This window comes from Dermatophagoides pteronyssinus, unplaced genomic scaffold, assembly GCF_027571235.1.
Source record: "Dermatophagoides pteronyssinus isolate colony J.1.1.1.1 unplaced genomic scaffold, Derpt_VIB-CSIC_2022.12 sq0002, whole genome shotgun sequence".
Taxonomy (NCBI): domain Eukaryota; kingdom Metazoa; phylum Arthropoda; class Arachnida; order Sarcoptiformes; family Pyroglyphidae; genus Dermatophagoides; species Dermatophagoides pteronyssinus.
In genome coordinates, this window is record NW_027461526.1 from 2,259,764 (window position 1) to 2,285,927 (window position 26,164).

Sequence of the window (26,164 nt, forward strand, 5' to 3'; positions counted from 1 at the left end):
ATAATGTCAATGAATGAGAGTTTTTCATTGGAATAAAATTCTGTCCGGATTTTATTTAATGGAATTTTTTGGACTTTCTAAAAGAAAACAAAAATTTTCGTATTGATTATTTTCATCTTTACTTCATTTTTTTTCATTCATTTTGTATTCGAAAAAGATGATCATAGCAGGAAACATTGAACGGAAATGAATTTTTTTTTTCATTTTTCGACGAAAAAACATTCTTCGTCATACATTCTTCGTCATTTGGTATGCGTTTTTGTTTTTTGCATCCTATAAAAATTCATTCAATTTAAAAGATACCTGATAGTATTAAAAAAATATTACTGTTACTGGTATTTCATATAATCTTATTTCACATTTTTTCTAGCTTTATTATAATTTCAATTTTCTTCAAATTATGAAATTTAATATCGATCAAAATGTTGAGGAAAGATTAATTATTTCAGTAGAATAGATGAGCGAGAAAGAGAGACCCTGAAACAATATATTTCAATTTAAAAAAAATTGTGTAATCTTTATTATTATTTAAAAAAGAAATATTAGAATATAACAACGAAATAATTCCTTTTTTGAATTTGTAATTGTTAATTTTTTTTTCTCAGCTAATCCAACATTCATTTTCATGTATGTTTTTCTTGATAAATTGATTGGAACAAAAAAAGCATTGAATGTATTTTGTATTCAAATCATAAACGAATGATGTTGATCAATTATGAATAACTTTTGCATGTAATTTATATCGATCTTACTTGTATATTCATGAAACAAACTAACAACAAAAAAAAAGAATGAATATTACAAACACTAGAACTTTTTTTTTGAAAAAAATGAAAATCTTTGGACATAAACATTAAGAACAGATGAATACAAAACCAGTATATAGATCATCATCATTTCATTATTTTCGAATCAAATCAAATTATAAAAAATAAATTACCAGATTTGTGAATTATATAAAAAATGTACGTACTTTTCTTTTTTATGTCCTCGAACATATTTATCAAGAATTTTTTTATAATTAACATTTCATATTTCTCAACTCCCCAAATGTTCTTACCATTTTGTTTTTGTTGTTCACGGGTTGAAAAATTGTTTCTATTATTCTGTCAAAATATTAACGACATCTTCCATAGACACTTATTGGGAATTATTTCATCAGTGAGAACAAAAGAGGATTTCGAATCAAAGAAACAGAAAAGAATCGAATCCCAGATTTGGGACATACAATAGTATAAAAGTATGGATTTTTTTTTTTGGTTCTTGCATTTAGTTCTTTTCCTTACTAACGCCAAACATTGTATAAAGTCCAATAAGATAAAAACTTTGCCGAACAAGATTGTCCTATACTATTACTATACAATTTACTGGATACCTACCCAACAACAACAGTATAGTCCTAAAGTATAGAGAATGTAGATGAAAATGTTGAATTCGAAGAATTTATATTATTTTTGTTTAACGAAAATTCTCTTGACATTCTCTATTGCATATAATTTCCTAGATTTTTTTTTGCTTCATGGACAAAATTGCGAAAATTGTATCAGTTGTTCATATTAGACATAAGACATAGAGAGTAAAATTTATCGAAAAAAAAAATTCATTCACTGATGATCTAAATCCAATGTTTACACTATTATTGAATAGAAATTGAAAACCAATTTCATGTAAATTTATCATATTATCATAATGATATCGTTATCTTCATCTATTTATGATAGATGAAATGTACACCATACAAACATTTGAATATGAGATTGGCAAACTTTTTTATTATTATTTTGTTTTAACCCTTTTCGGCAAATGTTGTTATTTGAAATAATAATCTGAAAAACAGGAAAAGAATTTCATCCATATCTACTATATTCAATAAACTTGTTTTTTAATTTATTTAAATTATTAATGGAATAATCTATCTATATAGATTCTTTTGAAACAAACATCATATTAGAAATGAAACAAAGAGAGAATATTCTAGCGTAATGAATAATATGAAAAAATTTGCGGTCAATATTGCAAACGGTTTACGCAATAATGTCAGATTGATTCGATTCCTTTTTTATTTATGGAGCTACAAACATTTAAAAAAATTTTCATTCCCATGAATTTTGGAATGTTGTTTTTTTTCATTCACTGTTGAAATAAAAACCAATGTATTTTCATTAATTTACTCGAATTTATTCGATTTTTCTCAGGAATTTTTTCAACATTGAGAATTTTTTTAAATTTAGTATTACTAATATAATGGTCGTGATGATGATTATGATAGTAACCAGAATTTTATTTGAAGCACCTGAAATCTAAATTTAGATATTCAAGAATTCTGGATCAGATTATACATACATCAAAATGTACTTATGAAAGATTTTCTATCCAATTTGAAATCATAATCTTAAAGGAATGTTTTCCGATATTATCGAAAGTTTTTTGAAATCTTTTTCCTTCTATTTTTATTTTCGAAAGAATTTTTTCTGTTAGTTTTATGGATTATTTTATAAAAGTTTCATTGCAAAAAAAATGATTTTTCAATTTTAATTACGTTTTGTTGTAAAAAAATGTCTGAACAGGAAATTTTTCTCATACTTATAGTGACATCTATCGTTGTTGAATTGTGATATTTTTTCAAATTTTTTTAACTTTATTTTTGTTCCAAGCAATGTGGATAAAGATATAAAAAAATGAATAAAGATCTCACACAACATTTGACAGCTTAATGATGATGATGATGAAAGCCTTTGATGAATTGAAAATTGTTCATTTCTCTATATTACAACAGATTTTTTTGTTGCTCTGACAAGATCAAATCTTTGAAAAGTAAACAAAAAAGAATTACACTCAATTCAAGGAAATCCAAAGGAAAAAAATCTTTGACCATAAAAGGTGATTGCATATGATTATGATTACACACAAACATTTACGCAAACGATTCATGTCCAAAAAAGGATAATTTTGTAAGAAAAAAATCAGCTAAAAGATTTGCAACAAATCATTACTTGGAAAAAGAACAATGGACAGAAAAGCAATGATTACTTCAACGGTATAACACATATAAGAATATTTATTTCATGAAATTTATTAAGATTTTATTTACTATTTAAATGTAAATGAGAAAAAAAGATGTTTCAAAAATGGATAGAGCGAAAAAAGTTCATTTAAAATGATTTCTGATAATGATAATAATAATAATAATCATTGTAAGAAAATTTAAATTTTTTTCGAAATTTTCTCTGATATTCTAAGTGTGATGAATAATACTTTTATTTATTTAAATTTTCAATTCATAATGTTTACTTCTATAGACGTAGATAGTGATCAAAAAATTGTCCTTAATCCTATCATAAATATATCATCAAGTTAACTTTCGTACAGATTTTTAATGATAACAAACAATATACATAGGAAATCGATTCATTCGATTCGATCTAATCGAATGTATTGATTTTATTTTCTACAAATTAAAGATATTATGAAATTCATTTATCAATTAATTTAGATCGAAAAATTTTCTCTTTACTTTGTATAATTTTATAAATTGAAATTATTTCCTTGTGTCCAGATTTCCTAGTCCAGATAATGTATAACGCTTTCGATTTTTATGATTATAATCAATTTCATCACTATACTTAAATATCTATTTCGGACTTTTAAGAAATTTGTATTTATATGTTTACAGATTTAAACATTGAATGAATGGCAACAAGCAACAACAAAAAGAATCAAACCAGGAAAAACAAATCGGAAGGTAAAAACAAAAATGTTCTCCGAAAAACTAGAAGAGAAACCAGATGAGCCAGTTTTTTTTCCTATTTTTTCAAAAAAAAAAACATTATTATTTCTTGATGCTTTCTATCTTTCCATCTTTATTTTTTTCTAAGCATTTCTATATTTAGAATTTATCTCGTTTCATCGTTAATTTTTTTCCCTTCCCGATAATACATTCGATTTAGGCCAATGGACCAAAAAAAATAAAATAAAATAAAATATCCGAATGAAAAGAGTCGAGCCGAACGATGTGAAGATGATGATATCAACCATTGATTTAGATGTTGACGACTTTCGACGATAGACGATTGTGTCAATATCCGTTATTTTTTGTGGAATTTTTTCCTTGAATTTGTGGGTGTTCATATTTGTGTGTTTATATTGTTTTTTTTGTTGGTGGGTGTGAATATTTATTGAATCTGAAAAAAACAATTGAAAGAAATAAACAAACAAAATCTGATTATAATGGCATCTTCCACAATCATTGCTGATGATTTCGAAAGAATTACAAATGAATTGCGACAAGAATTTCGTACCGGTCGTACATTGTCTGTCGCATATCGTAAAGAGCAATTACGAAAATTACATCGATTTCTGGATGATAATCAAAAATTGATTATTGAAACATTGAAAAATGATCTACGAAAACCTTGGTTCGAGACCGTTATTGTTGAAGTTGATTTTGTTCTAAATGAAATACGTTCAACTTTGGCAAATATTGATCAATATTGTCAGAAAAAATGTGTAGCTAAATCGATGACCACATTGTTTGATGATACATTCGTTCATCATGAGCCGTATGGACTAGTCTTGATTGTTGGTGCCTGGAATTATCCAGTACAAATTATTTTGGCACCACTAGTTGGCGCTATAGCTGCCGGTATGTATAATGAATTCAACACAGATGAATTCGTTTTCCTTTTTGTTTCATTTTGTTCTGTTCTTTTTCATAAATTGCCTTTAGGCAATGTGGCCATCATAAAACCATCGGAATTGGCACCGGAAAGCTCTCAGCTTATAGCAAAATTATTGCCCAGATATTTAGATAGTCGTTGTTATCGTGTTGTCACTGGTGATGCTGAAAAATCCAAACGATTATTGGAATATAAATTTGATTATATATTCTTTACCGGTTCCGGTACTATTGGTCGGGCTGTTCATCAGGCTGCCGCACGACATTTGACACCAACAACATTAGAATTGGGCGGTAAAAGTCCCATTTATTTACATGATAGTTTACCATCATCGGCCATGAAAATTGCATGTCGTAGAATGATCTGGGGTAAAATGATGAATGCCGGTCAAACATGCATTGCTCCTGATTATGTACTCTGTAGCAATAAAGTTCGCCAACAATTGCAGCAACATTTGATCGATGTTATTGAGGAATTTTTCGGCCATGATCCACAAAAGACTGATGATTTTGGTCGAATCGTTAATAAACGACATTTTGATCGGCTTATCGATCTCCTGAATACATGTTCGGGAAAAATTTTTTACGGTGGTAAAATCGATGCTAACGATCGTTATATTTCACCGACGATCATATTTGATGTTTCACCTGATGATCCAATAATGAAGGAAGAAATTTTTGGTCCAATATTTCCATTCGTAACAATTCGTACGGCCGATGAGGCCATTCAATTTATTAATACACGACCAAAACCATTGGCCATATATTTATTTGCCGAAGATAAAATTGTAAGAGATCGTTTCATACAGGAAACATCTAGTGGTGCATTATGTGTTAATGATGTTGTACTTCATGTTTCATTGGATACATTACCATTTGGAGGTGTCGGTGAAAGTGGTATGGGTGCCTATCATGGTCGTTATTCATTTAATACATTTTCACATCAGAAAGCAGGTAAGTTTTTTTATATCAATTATCAAATACCTAATATTTATAACTGATTCGAAAACACATTTATTATATGAAAAAACAGTTCTAGTTAGAGGATATAATGGTTTACTTGAGATTATTGGTTCACGCCGTTATCCGCCATATAATCGTACAAAATTGGCAAGATTATTACGTTTGTTGAAAAAAAGACAACTACCATTCGATGATATACCTTATCGATTAATATTAACAGCCATTATATCGTTTATTTTTGGATTATTGGTAGCATATATGTTAATCGAATTGTCATCATCATCATCATCAACATTATCATCATCATGCATAATTCCAAATTTATGATTTAATTTTATGAAAAAAGCAAATTTGTGGCTGCGGGATCATTTTCTTTTTTTTTGTTTCTTTGTCCTCTAGGCCAAAATTATTATCGTTATTCATTATATCGATTTATGTTTGTTATATTTTTCTTTTCTTATCTATCGTTTCATTTTTCATTAAATTTCCATTTTAAAATAATGATTTTCTTTCTTAAAAAAATATATTTTGAATAAAATCTGAATATAATTTAGAACAAACCAAATAAACCAAACAAAACATAGAGACAATGTTCATTTATCAGGAACCAAATATTCGATTTACAGAATGAATTAAAAACTTAGTCGTTGGAAGGACATTTACTAGATAATCATAATAGTTTCTGCTGTTGTAGTTTTTGTAAATCCTCAAATTGTGATCACCATCATCATAATCACGGAATTGATATTTGTGATAAATGATCCATTTTGAAGAATAATTCTCGATAAATTGTGAAAATAAAGATAATTTTATAAAGTGCAAATTTAATTGATGTGTAAAACATTTTATTTTGATAAGCCAGCAAGATTCGAACTTGCGCTCCCAATGGGAAATGGATTTCAAAATTTTATGATGAATTTACCAATCGAAGGAGAATCAGAAGAAAATTATACTGAAATAAATATTGGACAATCATAGAATAATATAATGGATAAAGAAGAAATTTTTTCAAAATATTGAACACTGGTGCATCAAACAAAACAAAACGAAACGAATGGCGGAAATTTATTTTAGCGGGAGGATGTCGTGGAAGATTAAAATTGGTTGGAATTGGCATCGATCATAAACAAATGGGAAGTTATGGACGACAAACAGAAAATTTAATTAAAATTATTGAAAGAATATTAAAAAGTGGTAACCGGAAAATATTGAAATTGGAAATTCCTGGCACAAACTATCGATATCGTATTGTTAGTATGGATTTTGTTTGGTTTAACGATTGGAACGATCATTTATTTTGGATATATCGAAAAACATAAGATTGGTAAATCAGGTGGTAAAGTCGTGGTAAAAAATTAATTGCATAACTTGGAACATTAATAAATGAACATAACGTGCCAAACAAAACGAAACGAAACCAGCAACGAAAACCCATGGCGGAAATCAATTTTAGCGGGGGGATGTCGTGGAAAAATTATTATTCATGGGAATCGGAAAATTAAAACAAACCATCAACAAACTTATTGGACGGAAATGGAAAATTAAACAAATCTTGTTGATGAAATTCGGATTGTGGACAGGATGGAATTGAAATCGAATAAATAATGAAGATTGAAAACAGGATGCCGCAGAACATGGATTAAAATAATATCAAAACATTTGTCGTGAAGAAATTAAAAATTGACGGGAATTGGAAATCAAAACAAATCATCAGCAAACCTATTGGAAGGAAATCGAATATCGAAAATAAACAAATCTTGTTGATGAACTATTGGACTACGGACAAATATGGAGTTGGAAATTGATAACGAAATAATTTAGAAGATCAAAAACAGGATGCTGAATAATATCGAAAAGAAAACATTGATGGCGGAAATCGGCAGTCTAAACATTGGATGGATGTTTTGATCGGATGGAAATATTTGATGGAAAAACATATTTAAACCCCATCAAACTTGGCAAACGGCGGGTTGAATTACGGTTGAATTTTTGGTGGAATTGCGGTTGGATTTTGGTGGAATTGGTTATCGTTTTAATTGGTGAATTCAACTCATTGGTGGAATCAACAACGTATTGGTTTAACGAATTTATTTGGTGGTCAACATTTGTATTTGTTATTTGGTGATGTTTAAATTGTGAAAATAAAGATAATTTTATAAAGTGCAAATTTAATTGATGTGTAAAACATTTTATTTTGATACATATAATAATGTACAGTTTTTATATTTCATTTTTTCCTACAAATACATTTACACAAACTTTTTTTTTCGTTAAGGTTTTTGTCCATATTCAAGATGTTAGCCTTGAACCAGAATCTTCACACGCACAATAAACACAAATATTATTATTATTATTATCAATTCATTCATATTGTATAATTCATTCATTTAATTCCTAATGGATTCGGATTCGAATCTGATAATAGTGAGAGTAAGTGAGAGAGAAACCGCTGCAAATAAAATACGGTATGACACGCACATTTTATTCATTCAATAATGAAGCTTCATGGCCATTGTAGACAACAAAAACTGTAGCTGACACAAACATTCACTACATTCATTTTATTATATTTAAAAAAATTTAATGAAGAATGAGTTCTTGTTTTTTTCTGATGAATATAATCTATTGAATAAGTTTAAACATTCATCATTCGATCCATTAAAAAATATTAGTATGTGAGTAGGTGTATATGGTCGATATATGCCTACTTGTGATCATTAATTTCACATGATTTTTTAGTTTTCAACTAAAGAATCGAATTTTTTTTGTGGTTTTCTATTCAGTTTTGAATTGATTAACGTTTGTAATTCATTTAGGTTTTTTTTGGCGACAATCGATCAATGGTATTTGTGTCAGTGTAGGTCGTTTTTTTTGACATTGGATTGATTTTTTTCCTGTTCCAATAATTATTTTCATTCCGAATTATTCGAAGATAAAATCATAATCAAAGTAGATTTTATGAATATATCTGATTATTCGATTCCCAAGATATTTGCTTTTGAATGATTATCAGTAATTTTATCTTTAATCATCAATATATACTGGTAAAAAAGTTGTGGCTTCATTCTCAAGGTTAATAAATATCCATTATTATGATGATAATAATAAACATATGAATTGTGTCAGAAAAGGTTAACCCGTTGCTTTAAAATCAGTCAAATCAGAAGATATGAAAAAAAAACAAAGACAATATTCATCCGGGAATAATTTCATGACAAAATAAAATCGACAGAAAATTCAAAAATTCCAAAAAATCCCTGGAATTTGGGTATTGTTTTCTTTGTTGACCTTGTCAAGATTCTTGTCCTTCAATATAATGATGTTGGGAAAAAAAATAAACGGACAAATCAAATTATATATTTGCCGTCTAGAAAAAAAACGAATAAGAAAAGAGTTTCAACATCATATATAGAATAATTTAGTTTCCAATTTTTGTGGCGGTTATTTTTGTTGGTTAGATTCCGGGTATTTTGCTGATGTTGTTGTCAATATGACGAAATCAGTGGAAAAACCCCCCTTGATTGTACTTTATCATTATCAGCGATAATTTTTTTTAAAATATTATTATTATTATATATCATCGATTCGGCCATCATTATCAAACACCATAATCATTTATAACACATATGGCTTAAAGGGGTTGGAAACAATTTGAATAGAGATGGATGAATCAAATGAATGAATGTAAAAAATGAAAATAGGACTAGAAAAAAGTATTGCAAAAAGAGATTTGGCCTAATTTTTTTTTACTTTGCACTAGTAACAGTTCCATCATCACCCATATATACACCCCGTGTTCTTAACCTACTTTTAGTTTTTGGACCGTTTTTTCTTGTTGTTCCTCGTCTTCTTCTTTTGTATGCCATTTTCATAGTAACTGAAAAAAATCGGAGTCAAAACTAAGCTATGTTATCATCATTTGTGTGCTATATGTATAGCCGGTTGTCATTCGGCAAAGTAATTGTTGTTGTTATTATTATTTAGTTCGGTTGCTATAACAAGTTGGTGTCTATGATAGGAAATGTATATCGTCAACGACAACAACAACAATAAAATGACAACAATAATTTGTCTCCATAATGTTTTTGAAATGGCTCTTGATTTTCTTTTTTTACTCGTCTTCATTTTTTCTTTTCTTCTTCTTCTTCGTTCAATGATTCCGTTTCTGATCGTTTATTTCATTCGGTTAGATAGATACAACGGAAATCAACTAACCAACCTACGGAACAATACGACCATAAAACAAATAACTGTCATCATCATTTTTTTCCCCACCTGTCATATTATATAAACATACCTGGGCCAAGAATATAAGGAACAAAACTCGACCAATTTCAATTCAAAGGAAAAAGTCTTTAATATCTATGGATGATGTAAATATTTTCGAATGAAAAACCCAAAAGATCATAGCTATTAGATTATTGTGCAAATATTATTTATCATTTTTATTTGATGTGTATTGTATACCCAAACCAAAAAGAAAAAAATTCCAGCCCTATATCTTACTCCCAATACAACCACCACCATCCAAACACGCACATATTAATGCAAGAGAGTTTATAAAAACAACAAAAATAAAAAAAAAGAAAAAAAGCAATAAATTTGTCATCAAATCGAATTAAAAATGAATCATCGACCTAGTTTTTTTTATCATAATAATAATAATATTATTATTAGAGAGAATTGTATTCTTTTCATATCTCTATGTCTGTATGTATGTGGTGAATGATTATCATAAACAATAAACTATAGAATCATGGATCATTCGAAGAAGATAAAAGAATTCGGTCAATTTTTTTTCATTTCATTGAATACTTTTTGTTTGACCGAATGTTCATTCATTCATTGAATCCTTTTGGATTATCATTAAAATTATTTTCAATATTTAAAAACCTTTCATTATTCATTCTCACATGTTTATGCTGATATTGAAAAAAAACGACAGTTCCCTGTTTTGGAAAGTCGGGAAAAAAATCTGTTTCATAATAACGTTTCACAGTATGGAGAATAACCATGTCGATAATAATAACAATTAAAGTGTAGAAAGTGTTTGACGACAGCCCTATAGTTTGGTTATCCTTGATTTTTTTTCTTTGAATTCGAAACAATTTTTCCGAGACCCGATTTTTTTCCCATCTTAAATCTTATAGCATTGATTCGATTTGACATTGAAGATGATGATTATCGGAAATTGAAATTATTATCCCTGTCAGAATAGATTCTTTCAGTATTTATTTGTTATGTAGAGGTTGTGTTTGTCGGTTGTAGATTTAGCGCCTGACAAACAAAAAAATAAATTTTGGATCAATTTGATATATCATCTATCGAAAGAACCACGGCGCACATTCATATGGACAGCGATGACAACAACAACACAAACAATGATTTCAACATTATCAAGGTATATCCATGTCTCTTATTTAACTTTCAAAGAATCATCTCATCGACGCTTCAATGCGGCGTTCTATTTTGTCATTGTAAAGAATCATTCAGATATAGTTGATATTTATGAAAAAAATGCATACATTTTTTTTGAATATTGTGGTAAAAACGGGGCAGCACTCTGTCTCTCTAGTTAGTCAAGAATAATCAGATATGTGCGCGCCAAACAATTGTCTCATTTAAATGATCGACATCGACCGGTTGGTTTCGACATATTTTTCGTTTTTAAATTTTTCTGTCGATAAAAATTTCACCAATGAAGGCCTTAGAAATATTATTATTTTTTCTTAAATGGATTATATATTATAACGTGATTTATTCACTTTAAATCAAAAAAAAAGTTCTTAAGTGATAATTAGTATCACTGTAAATCATTTTGTGGCCATATCTTTTGAAATGTGATATCAATTATTCTTAGACATTTTTTTCGATTCGAAAAAAACAAAAATAAAAAAAATGTGAGCAAAAAAAATAAAAACAATGTCTTCAATAATTCGTGAACGACATCAACCAATTAGTGCCCAATCATCAGCATCATCTTCGATTGATGGTGGCTATTCCTCAACAACACCATCATCATATCCTCATACTGATCATAATAATAACCAACACCAACAACAAAATTCTTCATTATCATCATCATCATCATCATCATCATCATCATCAGCATGTGATCAGCAACAATATTGCCATTTATTTTCTGAAACGAATCATAATCGACGTCGTCATCATCATCATCATTTTCATCATCATCATCATCACCCACATTCTGGATTAATTGGTCATATTGGATTCGGTATGGCTGGCATCGATAGTGGCAATAATCATGGTATTGGTGATTGTAATCCTAATCCAAGAAATTATTGCAAACTCTTATTCAAAATAACAATTGTATTGTTGAGTTTTGCCGGTTTTCTATATCAAGCAACAGATATTTGTGCACATTATTTTAGCTATCGTACGGTTGTCTATACAAATACCGAACAGGATTCATTAGTTGATTTACCATCTATTACATTTTGCTTGCCCACATATTTTACCAAACAATCATTAGAACAATTATATTCACCATACATTAAACGTAATTTAGAGGAAATGTCTGCTTTTAAAAATCAATCGATGCTGGATGCAATCAAACCGGTCATCTATGAAACATTTCAGGTAATTTTTATATTGATCATCATTCAAATAATCGATTTGTACAATGATAATTATCATTATAGAAACAAGCATTCAAAGATCTTAGTGCAGCTCAAATTCTTGATGGTTCGATTTCGGATGATGGCATTATTGAATGTCGATTATTTTATCCACCGCAACATTGGCCCAATTTGACCAGAGAACGAATGTATGAAATCGTACAATATGGTCTGCCATGTGAAGAGGTGACTCAAGTCATTTCATCCATTAATGCCAATGGAAAATGTTTTACATTTTTTAGTCAATTGCTCACTGATAATGATTCATTGAAAGCATATCATACTCAAAGCGCTAGCGATTCTCAAGTGCTCGAATATCAACAATATCCACAGATGACTAGTTTTGCATCATCATCGGCATCTTCAGCATCGACACGCTCAACCGGTCCGGTTGCACCACCCATCGTTCAACATTCTCGTTATGTACCTGTTTCGCATAAAATTTCCGTCAATCACGGTTATCGTTTTCATTCAGGTAATTTGATTAATCCTGTAATTTAGAATTAGAATATTGTTAGACAATAATTGATCATGGACTATTTGTAATTTTAATTTCAATTTATTTTATACAAATAAAAGGTCGTTTTATTCGTCTTCAAATACAATTTAATCGCAATCAATATACTGTGATTTCGGATGGACATCAACGTGAATGTATACAAGTACATCCTCCTTTCAAAATACCTTCGGAAGCTTGTATACATTCGATTAATCCTGGAATGAGTTATGATTTTGTATTAACTAAAACAAAAGCCATATTACAACCACCACCATATCAAACAAATTGTCAATCATATCAGGCAGTTACACAAGCGGAAAGTGAACTTCTCGCATCAAGCAGTGATCCAAGCGAATTGAAAGAATTTTATCTTAAACCAATGTCAAGATCGGATTGTATTGATAAATGTATGATACATATCTATGAAAAATATTGTGGCTGTTTGCCCATACATATAAGCATATGGCAACGAAGTTCATTATTTTTAAACATGTCCGTTTGTGATTATGAAGATTTCGAACGTATAGCACCATGTTTAGAGAAAGAATTGAGCAGCACCTGTTATGATACATGTAAATCCGATTGTATCGATAGGTAAGACAAAAAATAAATTCGATTGTTACTATTGAAATCGATAACACTGATATTTAATTGTATTTATTAGACATTATCATTTGCATGTGGAATCTAGAGTCTATCCATCGGATGAACAAATTAAACAGGCAACTGGTGTTGAACGTATACGATTGAAACGTCTTAGACAGAGTGCAGCTACAATCAGTATATGGAGTAATTATCTAAGTGATATTACCTATGTTCATACGCCTGCAATGTCATTGATACAGTTAATTTGTTATCTGGGCGGTTTGGCTGGTCTATGGCTTGGCGTTTCTGTAATGACTGTTTCCGGTTGGCTAACTCAACTTTATCCATTCATGCAGAAATGGAATTATAAACAGCGTTATATTCTTTTAACTGCTCGACAGAATATGCGTTATTTTTATGATTCATTTCGTTTTCGACAAGCAGCCGAATCAAAACTACCGGATTATCACAAAACATCAATGGTTGAAGATTGTTGTTATAATCCAAATAGTAAAACATGTTGTCTACTTGATAATCATCAAAATGGTTGCTGTTCAGATGATTCTGGATGTTTTGATCTGAATGATAATAGAATCCATCAATATCATCATCCCATATCACGATCAACTTCAAGAATGGTAAAAGAATTGCATCATCAAAAATCATCATCATCATCTACATCAGAATCGGCAACCGATACTCCTAGCCATATCATGCATAAATCATCTTCACAAACAGAAAATGATGAATGTGAAACGGAAGCGATACTTAGAATGGAAGAAGAGAATATATTTAATCAATCAAATCATCAATTAGAACAATCATCACCATCATCAAATAAATCATCTACACTAGATCTAAATGGTCATCAATTGCAATCATCGATAAATATTGGTAAAAATGTTTCGAATATGAATCATAATCGTGCTTTCATTAATGACAGCAATAGCAATAATGATACGGCTAGCGGAAACGATACAAATAATCGTAATCAACAACAACATCAACAAAATTATAATCAAATTCGTTCACATCCACATACAATTGCTCGTCGTGCCGTTTATTGGTCAAATTATTCTTCAATGTCAACATCATCCGATGATTTATCATTAATTTCCTCCAGTACGAATAGCACTAATATTAGTAATTCAGGCATTAGTGTTAGTGGTAATGGTGGTGTCAATGCATCGACAATTTTACGTCGTTTATCATTAATTAACAGTCCTAATCCGGCCATCAGTAATCTGGCCAAATATTCATATCGAGTTTAGTGATCATCAAATGATCATTATTCAAACAAAAAAAAATCATTTTCCTTAATCAAAATTTATCGAATTTTTCAATTTGAAAAAAACAAACAGAAAAAAAGAAATTTTGAAAATAACCTGTTAATCTAGCAATGGAAAAAATAACTATCATTACCTCTCTAGAAACATTCATTCAATAAATACACCCTTTTTTCTTTCCACAATGCATTTGAAATTTAGCCGATAAACATGAAAAACCAAACAAAAAAAAAAAAGAAAGAAAAAAAAGTTAATCTTTTAGCCGAACATATTTTAAATGCAATTGTATTATTGATTTTTTTTTCTATAAAAATTTTATCTTCTTCTTCGATGTTTATGATGTCTATGACTAAGATAAACATCATAAAGAGATACATATTTATATATTTTGGATGAATTCTATTATACTCTATTTACACAGTCACACAAAGATTCTATTATATTCTATTTACAAGAATGAAAAACAAACAAACACACGCCGAGAGAGAGAGAGAATTATATTTGTAGAAAATATAAAAACTTGTCTTTGTGCTTTTTTTCTATCACATTCATTTACTAATAATTTGAATATTATTTTACATAATTTTTTTTTTGCTTCCAGTATTGAGTGAGAAAGGTATGAGTGAGAAAATGAATTTTTTTTTCATTTATTCAAATATTTTTCATTATGTTCAACACAGTGAAAACAATGTAAGAAGAAATTTTAGAGAGAGAGAGAGAAAAAAAAACAAATAATCAAAATAATTTCCGGCAAAAACCATGAGTGTCTTTTTTCTGTCTGGACTATATCTTATATAATTTATTTTTATATAAATTTTACTGCAAAGAAAACACACCTAATATACACAAAAACATATATTTTAAAAAAATTGTAATGAATCTGTGATTAATTGAATATGAATTGTAAAAGTATTATTATTGAATATTGATAAATTGTGTATTGATAAAATTCCGACGATAGGAAAAATTTTTTTAGATATATTTGTATAGAATCCATATAAAGGAATTTTATTCTCGTTAATAATATTTCCATCTACAAGAAAAAATTGTTCATTTATTCGTTCATATTTATTATTATTTTTCAAAAAAGACATTAGTTTATAATTTGGTCAATTAATGTTATTTTCAAAAACATGACGAAAAAAAATTAATGATTAATTTAATATGAATCAATGATTGTAACATTAGAGAATATATTCTATATTGAAAAAATTTTACCTTCGATAATTTGTAATCAAAGAAAATAAAAATGACGAAAAAAATAAGACGAAAAAACATTCATATATAAATTGACGAGTAAAATGGAAAAATTCTTTGTAACTAAATGAGTAATGAGATAGAGCTATAACGAATTAATCAAATCGATAATATCGATGTTTTTTATTTTTCCGAAACAGTTATGACCAAAAAAAGAAAGAAATCTTTTTTTTTCATTTAACAAACTTGGAAAGGAAATCATTATCAAACATTGTTTTAAATGGTGAAATCAATTGTTTTCTTCACTAGCCTACCTGATTGAAAATATATAGTATCAATGTGAAACTTCTATTCAAATGAAAAAAAGATAATGATAATGTCGGATTGTTTGTTGTTAGGCGTGTTTGCTATGGTGGTTTTTCTTTCAATTTCTGTTGAAACTTTTTTTTTGTTCCATGTGAAACGTATCAATCAAAATAAGGCTTTGAAATTAAACTTTTATAAATCGAAACTTGCGTGACATGTTTGCTTATGTGTTATTGGTCGAATGAAAAAAAATTGGTACAAGGTAAATACCGTGGAATTGCAATGATCATTAGTAAAATAATGAAAATGAAAAATTTACAAATAATTTTAATTCTTGAATTTAATAGATTTTTTTCAACACAAATGTAAAAAAAAGAATGAATCAATGCCATTTAAAATCATTTGAAAAACTTTAATGAGAATAAAAAATTCAAGCTCGTCGAGTTTCAGTATTATCGGAATCTTGATTAAACAATTTTACTTTCGATTTTGAATCGATTTTCATTGTCCCGATATGTAATTGAAATCCTGTGCCGGAAAAACGATTAATTCTCAAAGCATTTTGTTTTCTTGAAGGCTGTTGAAAATGACAAACTTTGGGATCTTCATCATCACCATTGGGACAATCAATTTGGGAATTACAGATTTGATTTATATCGATGCACATGCCAATAGTGCCTGCACATGAATATTTTCCTGAACCACAACGATGTCGATCATCATCGTCATGATCATGATCGTGATCATGGTCACTATGAGTCGTTGTTTCCACATTTGGATCAGTGGTACTGGTACTGGTATATTTTCCCCAATCGAATGTTGTTCGTGTTTGTCCATGATTATTGGTTCCGGTGTGCTTACCCCAATCGTATGTAGTTCGCGATGATTCATCACTAGTTATAGTTGTAGATTCATTGGATGTTTCGATATGACTTGATGGCATGGCTATAGCCATGGCTATCATAGCCAACATCAATGCAAATGATTTGATCATTATTTGGTAATTTGAAGTTTGAAATAAGAATGAAAAAAAGGAGTATAACAAAATTGCAAAACTATGATTTTATATATGAGATTTGATGATGACAATTAAATTAAAATCATGAAATACTTCTTACTTATCGATTATCGACACTTGAAAGATCACTTGTGATGTTTTAAACTTTGGACATCTTTCAAATTTTGAAAACAATTGAGCTATCTGATTAGAAATTTGTTTTTTTGAACCGATTTTGTATGTACTATTACTATTTTATCAATATAATTAATATAATTATCGATTGCATCATGATTTTTGCTTGAATAACACTTTATATGATTCTGGCGAATGACCAATTTTATTTTCTTATCATTGGCATTGATACGCAGATAGTTTTAAGTGGTTTGTTTCGATCAATTTAAACAAATCCAGATTGCATTTAAATCCATTAGATTCGCCCTTCTATAAGTTCATTTAATAAGTCGATTTTACTCGATTAAATATATTTTTCTTACAGATCCAATTTTCCAATTTTTCAAAAAAAAATGTTTTTTTCAAAATTAATCGTTTTTGCTTTGATCGTCATGGTCGTGGCCGAATCATCCATTGTCTTTGCAGCTTCAATCGCAGAGGATTCTATGTCAAAATGTAATCAAGCCTATGCTTGTGGACGTAATTCGACTTATCAACGAATGGTCTGTATTCAAATGAAACAATTTTGCGATGGTCGACCCGATTGTCCATTAGGTGATGACGAAAAAAATCCTGTTTGTGAATCGATCAATAAAGTTCGAGAACAAATAAAACGATTACAAGGCACAGAAAATGATTTCTCCGGCACTGGTTTTATGTTTGCAGTCAATAATTTGATCATCGATGGTGGTTCAAATGTGAAGATGTTCAATCAAAATTCTGACAATAGCGTTCCGGCAGCTGAAGAAAACATAATTGTCAAACATTAATTTCATTGAATGTATTTTATTAAATTACGATAAAAAAATATTCAAATAAAAAACCTAATTTTTGCTATTAAAACAATCAATCAATCAATCAAATTGATAAGTTTGTCATCGATATATACTGAGTTCCCCAGAAAAACAAACAAACATACTAATTTATTGTTTGTCATTTGACAATTGTCATTTTGTTTTACCAAAAATAAATACGTTCGAATTCTATACACTAATTTTTGTTCCATTAGTCGTCGTCATCGTGTTGACACAATTTACTGCACCTAAACCTAAGAATGAGAAAAAATAATACATTTCAAATTAATACAATTGAATCGATCAATAGATCGATTGAATTCTAATGATCACTGCATGGGGCTTCTTCACTGTTGAGTGTTGTTGATCAAATCATATCGAATATGCAAACAATGAGGAGAAAAACAAAATTCTTCGGACATCAATTTTTCTGATTCTTTTTGGATTTTATTTATGACTTTTATTGTTGTTGTATTGACTAATGATTTTTTTGTGAAGCTTGATTGATTCCTGATTACATCAACCTATTTTTGCTTTGATTCTGAAATATCGATTCAATCTATGGTTACAATGATTACTTATTTATACAGCTTGTTCGATATATTCACCTGTTGATTTATTTTATATATAAAACATCAAGTTTAATGTGCAAATTTTGACAAACGCCAACAACATCGAATGAATTTTTTAAAATTCAAAGTGATTGAAATAAAAACTTCAAAATGAATCCATGTTTTTCAATCTTGTTTTTTATAACAATTTCAAATTTGTTTGTCATGATTTTTTCTGCACAGAATATTGATATAGCTTCAACAAGGCAATTTCTATCTAGCGATAATACGGCCAAAATTGAAGAGATGCAGCAAGATGGTTCAAAATTGCGGAAACGAATCTGTGAATTAGATGAGAATGAAGCTCGTACATTCAATGACAAGATGAACGAATGTAATCGCTTGAATTACGTATATCAGATCGAAGAATTATTCAAACGATGTCGAGAATTAAAATCTGAAGCACTCAATTATTTGGAATTCGAACGTCAAGAATGTCTATATGAAGAATGTCATCTTAAGGTTATGGAGTCTAGTGAATATAAAAGAATCATGGCAGATTGGGAAAAATTATCACCTATGGAACGATTGAATCGAGATCATCAACGTTTTGTAAGTTTAAATATGCTATAATTTATATCATTTAATAAATTTTTACATTTAAATAGAAATGTGCTTTGGAAGCGCTAGAAATCAACTCGTCATAAACAATACAGAAACATCAACATTCAATTTTAATATTTCTTCTTGGTACAAAAAATCAAATCTAAATGTAACTTTTATTCATGTCATTCAATTCACGATGAAAACAATAAATATTCATTTATAATGTAAATTATCGACACATCAAAATCAAAATTATTCATCCTGTAAGATCCTGATCTTTTTAGTAACAATGAATACAATAAGTCGATTTCTCGTTCATTGATAATATGTGGATCACAATTTTGCAAATACGTATCAATGACATCACAGATTAGTTCTCTTTGGATCGGTTCATTCCAAAATTTAAATAATATATCAAACAGATATGCAGTAATTAAAGAAAAATGCTTCCCAGTCCATTTAGATTTTTGTTTGCGAAATAATTCTGGCACAGATTTTAGTAATTTTAACTGATAATTGATGGCAGCAGCTGACGATTCATGATCGAAATAAGCCAATAGATAAGCAAATAATCGTTCCGATTCGATTAAATTAAATTTGTGTAAATTATTTAGAAGATTTCTTAAATTATTCATCTGTATGAGATCACATTTATCGATGATTATTTGTAATAATAACTTGTCAATAATGCTAAGATTTAATTCATGCTCATCTTCATTGCTGGAAAACGAAATGATATCTGTAACATTCCCAGATGACGCATTCAAGATGTCGACCAATTGGTTGCCGAATAAATGGGCCATATATCTATGGAGGAGATTCGAATGATGCATCACTATTTGATTCATTAGATGATTCAAGGAATGTTCTGGATCGATAAAAGTTCCTAATTTTGAAATTGAAAAGAATTAAAAACATTGAATACTATGATAATATACTGACCATATAAAATTCGAAATGTAGTTTGATGTACGATAGTGTTTGACCAAAAATTTTCAGAATCAAATTTAACCTTCAAATCTAAAAATTGCTTATCAATTAAGATATATGACGATGATTTGGAACGGATAAACGAAAACGATTTTAATGAAAAACAATTGATTCTTTGACTAAATAATCTTCTCATTAGTGAAACATTATTTAAATTACGATAAACCAATACGATGAAAGATAACTCGAATAATTTTTGATAAAGCCTTGGATAAGAACGCAACTCATCTGATGTTAATATTAGAAAGATAAGGTCATAATTCTCTATTGCTTGATTAGCTCGTATCCAACGTGTCCAAAAGTAATTCGATTGTGCTTTCGTCAAATATTCGATAGGATTTTCTATCGAAATCTCTAAATTTTTATGGATAAAATCAAATAAAGCAACCTTGTGATATTGATGGATATTTTTTATCATAAATTCGAAAGACCAAATAGAAAAATTATCAACCCATTCAGCATGCTTGTTTAAATCAATTTCGTTTGAATGATTACAATTATCTTGTCCATCAGTGGCAATGAAAAAAACTTTTTCAATCAGTTGACATCGATTCGAAATGTAATTGCTGATTGAAGTGAACATCTTTGTTTTCGAAATGAAAAACGAATCTGACGCATAAATGTAATCCGTATAACATTCGCGCATTGAAATCCATAATGTTCGAAAAAATTCTTCTGATTCATCATCCATTGTTAAAGATAGCTGTAGTTGATAACATTGTTTAAAATGTAAAGCATATATAGTTAATTTTAAATCATTACAAATCTTGACGAATAAATCCGTATCAATAGAAAATTTACAACAATCAAATAGTTCAAATACAGGTGAAAAATATTGCTTAACTTCTTCATGATCAATGTCTTCGGTCTTTGTATTGAAGAAAACTGTACAAATACAAAATAAACTTTGAAACAAATCTTATAAAAATTTATAATTATCACTTACTTTGAGAAAGGAAAATATGTGTCAACTTATAATCAATAAGGCCGAAATTGAAGGAACAATCGGGTGAAATTTGTAATGAATTTTTCACTATACTTGTTCGCAATAATTTCAAATGTTGGATAAAATTCGGATATTCATCGTTGATGATTGGCGAATGATATGTAGAGAAAATGGTAGCCAATCTTGGCTTATCGATTGGGTCGAAGTCAAATTGTTGATTCATTTCATTTCTATAGCGTCAAAATTCGTATCAAAAATTCGAACGTATTCGATGATAACATGTGACCAATAAATGGTCAACTACTAACATTAACGATAGATGGTGCACTTATAGGATTAAATTAAATTTGATTTTAAAAATCAAATTTAATTTTTCTTTAAAAATTACTTATTTAGAAAAACTTTGATTCTAGTTTATTCGAATCAATGTCGACCGGATCTTTTAATTTTGCTGAGCTATTTTTGCTCCTAATATTCATCATTGCCTGGATTTTATCAATTACAATGTTAGCATTCAATGGTATCATTTCATATGGAATAACCAAAGAACATAAAACATTTATCAAACAAGCATCTAAAGTATCACTTCGACAAACAGAGGTGCAATCTGATCGATTGCTTAATATTGGAATACCATTGGAATCTAATAAGGACGAATAGAATTAATTGAATGCTTTTCAATAATAATGTTATAAGAATTTATTATGAAATAAATTAGTTTATTGCACGAATTTTTTTATTTCTTCATCTGCTTTATCAAGAAATGGTTTCCATAATTTCAGGACATGATCGATTTCTTTTTCCAACCAATCATTTTGCCGACCATAATCGATCAACGTTAAACATTCATCGGGCACATGGTGCGGATCAATTATACTATTGCCACCGAGATATTTAGGTACATTATCACGGTCAATATAATGAAAAATATCATCACCATTACAAAATTTGAACTTTTTTTCTAAATCAGCCGGTAGAAGCTTTTTCATTTGATTCCAAATGGATGTTACAAGCCAAGAAAAATCATAAAGCATTATATAATTTAAACCGGTCGGACAGCAATCGATTAGATTAGTGATACCCCATAAAATGTATTCAATATCCAAATTCATAAGACCAATTGATTTTAGATCAACAATAATGGCCATACCACGTCCTTTGGTTTTTTTATCCATTATTTCCATTTGATAACAAACAAATTGTTTAATTTTTCGATCAAGTTTTTTGATTTTACGATAGAAACGAGGACGCATAAAAACTATTCCATTTCCTTGCCGATCGTGACCACCGTTGAAAGCATATCCAATTTTGAACAATTCTCTGGGAAAACATACACTTTCTAATTCGGGCATATCAATTTCACGACGAAATTTGAGCACATTATCTAATAGCTGAAAACTTTTGTCCACCGTTTTTCCTCGTTGAATATACCGTTCCACAGTCCAGTTGTCATTTTGTAGATATTCAATATCTTTTTCGTGATAAAGTTCGTTATTACTTTCATATTTTTGCATTATGATTGAACGAACTTGTTGAATTTTATGTTCCATATTTTCAGATGAAAATGATGCCATGTTTTATTGTTTGTCTTATCAATTTCTATTCACTTTTAGAAAGCAGAGCCTAGCTGCAGTCTCCTAGATGAAAAGTATGGTGTGACAAAAAATATTTAAACAGACCAAAAAAATGGGCTCACAAAAACAATTATCAAAAAATCAATGATTGTCAAATGAAATCACAATTCATCCTTCAATTAGAATTAATACAGATTTGTCGTCATTCGATCAAATTGCATGTTGGACGATTTTCTTTTGGTTTTTCGCAATGAATTTATCAAAAAAAGTGTACACATTTTTAACAATTCAAATCATCGAATTTAATCAATTGCTAATCGGAATGTTTGATTGTGAGCAAATATTTATCATAATAAACAAAGATTTCGATATGATTTTGTATATCGCTATCATTATCATTGAACATTGAAATATCAAAAACATAAAAAAAACTTTAACTATCATTTCTTTTTCTTTTTCATTGATCCAATAATTTCATTTCATCTTCGCATTTTTCCAGATATGGTTTCCACATCTTTTCAATCTTATCGATTTGTTTTTGCGACCAACCTTTTTGCTGACCGAATTCGGCTAAGGGTAGACAAATTTTCGGCACTTGATAATGATTTAATCGACATTCACCACCAAGAAATTTTGGCAAATTTTCCTTATCAACATAATCGAATATTTCATCACCATTACAGAATTTCATTAAATGTGCTAAATCTTTTGGCATCAATGATTTAACAATATTCCAGACAGTACTCATCATTCGAGGTAGATTATATAGTAATATATAATTAATACTGACTGGACAACAATTTCCAAACGCTTTCATACCCCATCTTGAATAATCCATATCAGTATTTTCCAAACCGACATTATTCAGATCGACAATTATTGCCATACCTTGTCTGTTGGATTTTCGATCAACTTTATCCATTTGATAGATGAGAAATTGTCGCCAAATCATATCCAATTCTTTGATTTTACGATAAAATTGATGACGTATGTACATAACATCATTACCTTGTTTATCTTTTTTGTAATCAAAAACTATTCCCATTTTAAAATATTCAGCAGGAAAATTCGCATCACTTAAATGTGATAAGTTATGTTTATTACAAAATTTCAATGTATTGATCAACATTTCAGCACCATCTTTTATATTTTTTCGCCGTTCCAAGTATTTTTGAATGATACAATCATTTAGTTCCATTGATTCAACGAGATCATCATCAATAAATTCTTTTTCACTTTCATAGGCTTCCAGAACCAACGAACGAAATTCATCAATTTTTGATTGTTCACTCATTGTTTAATTGATAATTAAATGAAAAAAATTGTCAATCGAATAACACTGGTGAATGAATAATGAAACAAATAAAAGAAATGAAAAACAAAAATCTTGAGACAAATCAACCGACTAAATATATTTCGAGGTAACTGCTAAAAAAATGACATGCACATTTTCAACATTTACTTTAACAATACTCATCCAATATTATCATCATCATCATCATTAATTTTGGCAACAAGTTTTTCAATGATATTGAATGATGTACAAACTGTTACGATTTGGTTATCAGTGTAAATTATAGATAAATATCTGAATGCTTTTTTTGTTCTGTTCACGTTTAATAATCTTGCGATATTCACTATAATATTAGGAAAATTATGAACACGTTAACTATGAATGTTGTTCGATAAAAAAAATTCGTTTTACGTCATAATATTCTAATTATAAATGTTATTTTTTCTCTTTTCATTGCAAAATATGATTAAAGAAATAAGTTACTCATTATACTTTAAGAATTTTTTCGATTTTTTTTGTTTTCCAAAAAATTTTTTGATAAAATAAAAATCAATTAATTGTCATGGTAGCCGATTTCCATTTGTTATGTTTAAAATTGCTTTTAAAACAGAAAAAAAGATAACGCACAGGAATGAGGATCAATGATCACTTGATTTTGCGCTCCAGATGATTATCGATTGGTTGTAGGATGAATATATAAAAAAAGATGGATTAGAAGGATGTATGGATTAAGTGTTTGATTCAGACATAAAAAAATATTATGACAATTGATTGATGGCTGTAGACATTTTGCGTTGTGGAACGATCATTCAAAGTAATTGAATCAATAGTAATTAGATATTGGTAATCGAATATCGACAATTGGCATTGTTATATTTCTTTTATATACTTGGACCATTTACAGGCAGTGTGAATAATTGATTCAAGTCAAATTTGCTCAAAAAATCCTATCACCATTATCCTCTACTATTCATCATCTACGTACAACATTGTATTAAACTAACATCTTATTTATTGTCATAAATTTTATTAATCTATAATCAATGATCATATAATTTCGAAATATAATTCGTCATCATAATTAAAAATGAATCCAAAATTGTCAATTTGTTCGATTCTTCTATCTTTAACTACATTCATTTCAATTAACAATGCTAAATATCATCCATATAATGGTAAAATTGGTATCGAATGCCAAACTGAAGATGGAATCATCTTTTTGCGTATTGATGAAATGATAATTGATGACAAAAAACTTGATTGGAAACAATTAGATTATAATGCATCATCTTGTACATCATCGGAAAAAATTATTGAAAATAAAACACCAACAAATATCGAAAAATTGGAATTGAAATTTGAAACTGATATTGGAATGGATTTTGAATTCTTGAAGATTAAAAATAATACATATGAAATGAAAAAAATTACAATCATATTGAATGAAACGTTGTATGAAAAAGATGAATTTGATTTACGATATAATCATAAATTTAAAATCGACACACAGGGCTATCATTGTGATGATCTTATCAACTATTTAAAAATCAATAAAACCGTTCCTAATGTTAAGGATGAAATAAGTGTACAATTTAAACAATTTCAATTTGCTGCCTATCTTAGCCACGAAAATATTACAAAAATTGCATTCAAAGAATGTAATCCATTACCTGGTAATCAACTAGTACCTATTCTGGTCGGCAGTGGTCTATTAGTTTTAATGGGTGTATGTTTGACTATCTATATTTTTATGCGATCACGATAACCATGAAAAAAATATACTGAATTGGATTGAATTAGTGGTAGAAAAAAACAAAAATTAAATTAAATTATTTAAATGTATTTGAATTCATTGTTTTTCATTTTAAACTAAATATTAACAATAATAAATTATCATTATTATCAATTGAAACCGGATATTTCTTCATATTGAAAAAGTTTAGCTATGTAATTGTTATAATTGAGATTTTTTTTTGTTCCTTCCTTTCAAATCACACTTTTATATAATCATTTTGTCCTATTTCCAAGTGTGTCATTATGTGAATGTGAATCAAACGCATTAGAAGTTGATCTTTATCAATGAAAA

The 26,164-nt window shown here is 28.7% G+C and overlaps 8 protein-coding genes across 9 annotated transcripts; 4 read left to right on the forward strand and 4 right to left on the reverse strand.

Moving 5' to 3' along the window:
• The first annotated feature begins 3,661 nt into the window (after positions 1-3,661).
• LOC113799854 (aldehyde dehydrogenase, dimeric NADP-preferring-like) lies at positions 3,662-6,139 on the forward strand. 2 transcript variants are annotated; one of them, XM_075824825.1, is made up of 4 exons: positions 3,662-3,742; positions 3,948-4,642; positions 4,727-5,629; positions 5,709-6,139. In XM_075824825.1, exons 2-4 carry the CDS (start codon positions 4,228-4,230, stop codon positions 5,963-5,965), a joined length of 1,575 nt encoding a protein of 524 aa, XP_075680940.1. In that variant the 5' UTR covers positions 3,662-3,742; positions 3,948-4,227; the 3' UTR covers positions 5,966-6,139. The 2 variants fall into 2 exon arrangements, with proteins under 2 accessions (XP_075680940.1, XP_027206353.1); XM_027350552.2 differs by lacking the exon at positions 3,662-3,742 and having other exon boundaries at positions 3,935-4,642.
• A 4,656-nt stretch (positions 6,140-10,795) lies between these two features.
• Positions 10,796-15,802, forward strand: LOC113799642 (uncharacterized). Its single transcript, XM_075824856.1, has 4 exons — positions 10,796-12,241; positions 12,304-12,754; positions 12,859-13,372; positions 13,443-15,802. Exons 1-4 carry the CDS (start codon positions 11,561-11,563, stop codon positions 14,632-14,634), a joined length of 2,838 nt encoding a protein of 945 aa, XP_075680971.1. The 5' UTR covers positions 10,796-11,560; the 3' UTR covers positions 14,635-15,802.
• Positions 15,803-16,459: 657 nt separating this feature from the next.
• On the reverse strand, positions 16,460-17,213 carry LOC113788656 (uncharacterized). The gene has a single exon (XM_027338124.2). It carries the CDS (start codon positions 17,144-17,146, stop codon positions 16,583-16,585), a length of 564 nt encoding a protein of 187 aa, XP_027193925.2. The 5' UTR covers positions 17,147-17,213; the 3' UTR covers positions 16,460-16,582.
• A 1,539-nt stretch (positions 17,214-18,752) lies between these two features.
• On the forward strand, positions 18,753-19,503 carry LOC113788711 (uncharacterized). The gene is made up of 2 exons (XM_027338176.2): positions 18,753-19,280; positions 19,337-19,503. Exons 1-2 carry the CDS (start codon positions 18,840-18,842, stop codon positions 19,373-19,375), a joined length of 480 nt encoding a protein of 159 aa, XP_027193977.2. The 5' UTR covers positions 18,753-18,839; the 3' UTR covers positions 19,376-19,503.
• On the reverse strand, positions 19,375-21,528 carry LOC113790546 (uncharacterized). The gene is made up of 3 exons (XM_075824857.1): positions 21,211-21,528; positions 20,217-21,149; positions 19,375-20,160 (listed from the first exon to the last, which is right to left on the reverse strand). Exons 1-3 carry the CDS (start codon positions 21,431-21,433, stop codon positions 19,466-19,468), a joined length of 1,851 nt encoding a protein of 616 aa, XP_075680972.1. The 5' UTR covers positions 21,434-21,528; the 3' UTR covers positions 19,375-19,465.
• A 353-nt stretch (positions 21,529-21,881) lies between these two features.
• On the reverse strand, positions 21,882-22,969 carry LOC113788527 (motile sperm domain-containing protein 2-like). The gene has a single exon (XM_027337987.2). The coding sequence runs from the start codon at positions 22,782-22,784 to the stop codon at positions 21,930-21,932; it is 855 nt and encodes a 284-aa protein (XP_027193788.2). The 5' UTR covers positions 22,785-22,969; the 3' UTR covers positions 21,882-21,929.
• A 92-nt stretch (positions 22,970-23,061) lies between these two features.
• Positions 23,062-24,504, reverse strand: LOC113788538 (motile sperm domain-containing protein 2-like). The gene has a single exon (XM_027337999.2). It carries the CDS (start codon positions 24,076-24,078, stop codon positions 23,242-23,244), a length of 837 nt encoding a protein of 278 aa, XP_027193800.1. The 5' UTR covers positions 24,079-24,504; the 3' UTR covers positions 23,062-23,241.
• Positions 24,505-24,774: 270 nt separating this feature from the next.
• LOC113788634 (uncharacterized) lies at positions 24,775-25,990 on the forward strand. Its single transcript, XM_027338104.2, has one exon. It carries the CDS (start codon positions 25,166-25,168, stop codon positions 25,841-25,843), a length of 678 nt encoding a protein of 225 aa, XP_027193905.2. The 5' UTR covers positions 24,775-25,165; the 3' UTR covers positions 25,844-25,990.
• The last annotated feature ends 174 nt before the right edge of the window (positions 25,991-26,164 follow it).